The 5,000-nt window shown below is 47.7% G+C and overlaps 1 protein-coding gene across 2 annotated transcripts in view; it reads right to left on the bottom strand.

Annotated features, from left to right (window-relative positions):
• The window catches only part of LOC120728103 (nucleolar protein 4-like), an 87,395-nt gene that overhangs the window by 14,481 nt on the left and 67,914 nt on the right, over positions 1 to 5,000 (bottom strand). For both annotated transcript variants that reach the window (XM_040022817.1, XM_040022818.1), the window contains one exon: positions 2,157 to 2,632. In XM_040022817.1, coding sequence (XP_039878751.1) covers positions 2,157 to 2,632 — 476 coding nt within the window. The remainder of the gene's footprint in view (positions 1 to 2,156; positions 2,633 to 5,000) is intronic.

Genomic DNA, 5,000 nt, shown 5'->3' with positions numbered 1-5,000 from the left:
GATTACACCGCCGGATGGAAAGATGTTGAAGGAAAACCAGTTACAGCTTTAATATCGGACATAAAGTTACAGAACAAAACAGACATGGCAGATGAACCCATACTACAAATAATGACATCTGCTCTGAAAGAAGTCATCAGAATTTGCAGTTTGGAAAATGCCTCTAAGGTTTGAAGATGGTGAGCATGTGATTCAGATTTTTCCCCGAACCAGTACGATAATAGATTCAAGAACTGGATTTGAAAAGGTATAACTAATTATTATTCATTCGTACACAAGGAGGCATTTCAAAGCTTTGAAAGGAGTAAACATGATTTAGGCTCAGATGACTTCTTTAGATTTCTACAGGCCAGAAATTATTTTAATCAAAACTTAAAAGTGAACCTAAACGAATTACAGTTTGTAGAAACATTTTTATCATTAACCAAATCTGGAGCGCAAAGCAAAATTACTTCCAAACGATATAAGAGCATCCTGCGGTGTAAAAACCACAGCTCTCTGTATATGAAAGCAATGTGGGGAAAAGAAGGTAATCTGTCGATTACAGAGGAGTGTTGGGGCCACGCATGCATGACACAGTGGGCTACCACCGGGTCCAGTGTTTGCCGTGAGTTCTGCTGTAAAATCATTACGAGAGTTTTCATCAGCCCTGCTCAGCAAAGATATCGGGGACACTTGTTGGAGATGTGGGCGAGATGGAGCTAACCGTTTCCAAATCTTTTGGGATTGCAAAGTTAGTCACCAGCACTAATCCATGAACATCTACAAAATGTGTTTTCATTTGTTTTTCCTTTAACCTTTGAAACCATATTTTTGTGTAACACACCAGTGGATAAATTAATCTAATCATAGAAGACTTTTGTATGGCTGCGAGTAAAAAGCCTGTTACGAGGAGATGGCTTAAGCCTGAACCACATTCTGTACAAGAGATCTATACCATGGGAAAACTGTCATTTTCTCTTAAACTTCAGAGGGATACTTTCTACAGAACATGGGCTGTATCCCAATCCAGGGTCTGCAGCCTGAAGGCCGCATTTTAAGGCCGATTACGTCACAGCGACGCGACGAAGGCTGTCCCAATTCGAAGGCTGCTCGAAATGCGGCCCTCAAATGCGTCCTTCATTTCCCTGAATTTTAAGGACGTGGCGGTGTAGACTTCATGGCTCAACATATCCCAGAATGCATAGCGCGGCGGTGGGTGTGGATAATTTTGCCAAAAAAAAACGATGAGGGGCGCCCGAAGAGTAAACTTTTAAAAGTAAGTACTGAATATGATGTTACCTATTTATGTGCAAATGTTTACTAACGAAGAACATGAAAACATCAAAGCTCATGTAGAAACAAACAAATGAACAAAAGATTTTCTTCTTCATCTCTGTCAAACAAAGCTGTATGAAAGGTTTCCAGCTGTTAGTATCATGGTTGCTAGGCAACCTGGGCAGCGCAACGGAAGCTAGACCGTCCCATTTCACAAGCCTCGCACTTCCGGCCTTAGCGGTCTTTGAGTACGCGGCCCTCGAGGATCGTTGAGGCTGCATACTTTAAGGCTGCAGACCCTGAATTGGGATACAGCCATGGTCTAAATCAGGGGTGTCCAACTCCAGGCCTCGAGGGCCGGCGTCCTGCAGGTTTTAGATCTCACCCTGGGTCAGCACACCTAAATCAAATGCTTAGTTCATTCCCAGGCCTCTGGACAACTTCAAGATATGCTGAGGAGGTGATTTAGCCGTTTAAATCAGCTGTGTTGGATCGAAGACACATCTAAACCTGCAGGCCCTCGAGGCCTGGGGTTCAACAGCTGTGGCCTAAACGGACAGAATATGTTAAGCCTGTGAGGTGTGATTTTTTATGAACCATGATTTCTTTATGTTGATGCTCTGAGTTTCCCATTTCAATAATATGATGCTAACCTGCCTGCCCTGCTACCCCTTTACCCAAGTTCTTTTTTAAAAATGTGAAAGCAAAAGTAAAATGTAGAAACTACTGTTATGCTTTCTCAATAAAAGAGACGCTGTTAAAAGAACACGTTTTTGAAGTCGTAGCGTGCAGAAGCACGACGACACAGAATGTCTCCATCTTCCTGATGGAGCGTTCCACGACCGGGAAAACGCCGGAATTAAATAGAGCTACAGAAGTACAGGAGGCTTGTGTCTCACCTTGCCGCCATATTCCCTGCCGTCGCGGTCCAGTCGCAGCTCGGTCGCGTGTGTGTGTGACTGCGTGTTGGGGGCGTGTGCATTGTGAGGAGCGTGTGTGTGCGGCAGGGGCAGCGGCAGGGCGGGATGTGGAGCTAGAGGAGGTTTGGCAGCCAGCGGGTACTTCCTGCGGAGCTCCTCGGGCGCGCTGGGATGGAGCGCGCCGAGCAGCGCCGCGGCCGCCGCTGAGACAGTGATGGGCAGGTGTGAGGCAGGCAGGGGCAGGCGCTGAGGAGGCGGGTCACTCAGGTTGATCGGCTGCTGGTCCTCAGAGGATGAGGAAGAGGAAGTGGGCCTGCTGAAGTCGAGAGGGGCGGGGCCACCGTTTCCATTCACAACCTCAGTTTCCCTGACTACGGCGCCATCTGTCACAGCAGAGGAGGGAGGGGTCAGGGCGGGCAGGCCGTTTCCACTGCCGCTCTCTGAGGACGAATCATCTGAAAGAAGAGACACGGGAGGGTTAAAGGTCAGACTGACAGCGTTCACTGATGACTTTCACGAGTTTGGTTCACACAGAGACGCCACCTCTCACAGGAAGAGCGGCGTTCCCATAAAAGCTGCAGTTCCTCTAACGTCCACCAGAGGCTCCAACCTGACCCCGCCCCACACACAGTAGCAAACACGTGTGTCATGTGACCTGCTGGTTTGTGGCGACGTGCTGCATCGTTTCATTAAACTGAATGTGAGTATGGGGGCGGGTCTAACTGTGACACTGATCACTCATTGGCTAACCAAATGTCAACGAATCAATCACAGATCTGTGCAGCATCACAGTGCAGTGTGTTTGACCCACCCACACACACACACACACACACACACACACACACACACACACACACACACACAGCTACTGCTATAAATCAGTCACTGATAGAACAGATCTCACATTAAGACACTTTCCAGAGCAGAAGCTCATCACTTGTCCAGCAGGTGGCATCCTTGCTCCATGAAGAAAACCACCTCAGGCTTTGAGACTCCCTCAGACGTCTGCTGTCTTTAGTGTTTCAGTGCTGCAGTGATGAAACCTCTCTGCCTCCATCAGCTTTACAAAGGTGTGGTCAGGTGCAGCGCAGGGAGAAGCTGGGAGGAGCTGGTAACTACGAGCTGGAATCAACTCAGAGCAGTCATCAGACTCTTCATACTCCTACGTCATCATCATCATCTTCATACGAGACCATATACGTTCCTTCTTTTTGTTCTTGGACTCACCGCTCAAAATAATCCTTCTTTATCTGATCCTGGAGCCTCTGTCTGAAACAAGCTGCCTGAGCTCCTCTCCTTTTAACTTAACGTTTACACAAGCTCAAAGAGCAGGTGGGTGGGGCTTTATGACATCACAAAGACCCCAGAGGAGAAGAAAGTGTCACAAACAGTGTATTAAACAGTCCGCAGCCTGAGCTCACAAACATGTGACTGCCACCATGTAGATTAAAAAACTTAATAAGCCAATAATCTCAACAAGAGTACAATTCATAATGTTGGCATTTAATAATTCATTCAAGCGAGAGACAAACTGATTTGTTTCATTTTGTTTATATTTAATTTTAATTAATCCCCCATTCATTTTCTTTTTTTTAAAATTTTCACCTGCATTACATCAGCTGTTAAATCAATAAATCAACAGCCAGTCTCACACTGCCTCGAACGACGCAGGAATACATGCGATGAAACATAAAAGGAAAATATAAAAATGATTAATTCTGAGGAAAATAAAAAGAATAAAATGCAAAGAGATGATAAACAGCGTGTCGCAAACACGTGCACCTAGTGTCAGTTTGGTGCAAGGACAAGTTTAATGTCATTTTTGCTGTTTTAGGCCTCCATACACCAACAGCCACAACATGTCCATGTTTGCTGGGTCAAAGATGAAGACGAGCAGAAATGTGAAAACACAGATGTGACTGAAGCAGACCGCCTGCATTCCTGTGAGCTGTGGCTGATAATCGTGACTCGCTGCGGTCTGCAGGATGGAGTGCAGCTCTGCGTCGGGCTCACGGAAACGAATCTGTGCCCCGCTGCCGCTTATCCTTCCCTGCTCAGGCCGACGGGATCCTAAATAAGTGATTGTGGAATAACTGCTTTGTGCAGGCGGGATGGATGCACCGCCGGCCTTTCATCGCTCAGCGCACTCACAGACACACAAAGGAGCCACATTTGAAACATTAGCCTACATTTTCCTCCAATTTGGGATTTAATTAGAGACGAAAGGACGGCGGAGGAGAAAGAGCCGGAGCGTCTGAACGAGCTGAAAAAGATGCAAAGTGAGGAAAATTACGGATAATTGAAGGATGGAGAGAAGCAGGAGAGGAGGAGGAGGCTGGACTGTGAGGCAGAGAGAGTGGAGACGGCGGAGGTGGTGTCAGTCGGTCAGGGTGGGGGCTGGGGGTGACAGAGGGGTGGAGCCCAAACTGCTGCATGGAGAGGGAGGGTGGGGTGGGGGAGTGAAGGAGGAAGGTGCAGCAGCAAAGAGGTCAGGAGGGGGAGGGGGAGGAGCGAGAGTCCTTTAAACTGTTTATCACTTCGTTTCTTATCCAGGCGGAGCTGAAAGGAGCAAAGTTGGAGTTTACTGACCAATCAGCTCGCAGCATTTAGACTCACATCCAGCACCACTCTAACAGGGAGGGGAGGGGAGGGGAAGCCTGCCCGGCGCTGTTTGTTTGTTTATGTGTGTGAGGACTATTCATGCGTGGAAACGAAGGACAGCCTAATTCCTGATGCTGCCTCACAAATCCCCCTCAGCTGCCGGACCACCATCCCCACACCCCTTCATCCCTGCTCCAGCCCTCCAGCCCCATACTGTGAGCG

Source organism: Simochromis diagramma, unplaced genomic scaffold, assembly GCF_900408965.1.
Source record: "Simochromis diagramma unplaced genomic scaffold, fSimDia1.1 OVJJ01000308.1, whole genome shotgun sequence".
Taxonomy (NCBI): Eukaryota; Metazoa; Chordata; class Actinopteri; order Cichliformes; family Cichlidae; genus Simochromis; species Simochromis diagramma.
Note: the sequence above shows the minus strand (reverse complement) of the source record. Positions and strands in the feature narration are given on the sequence as shown.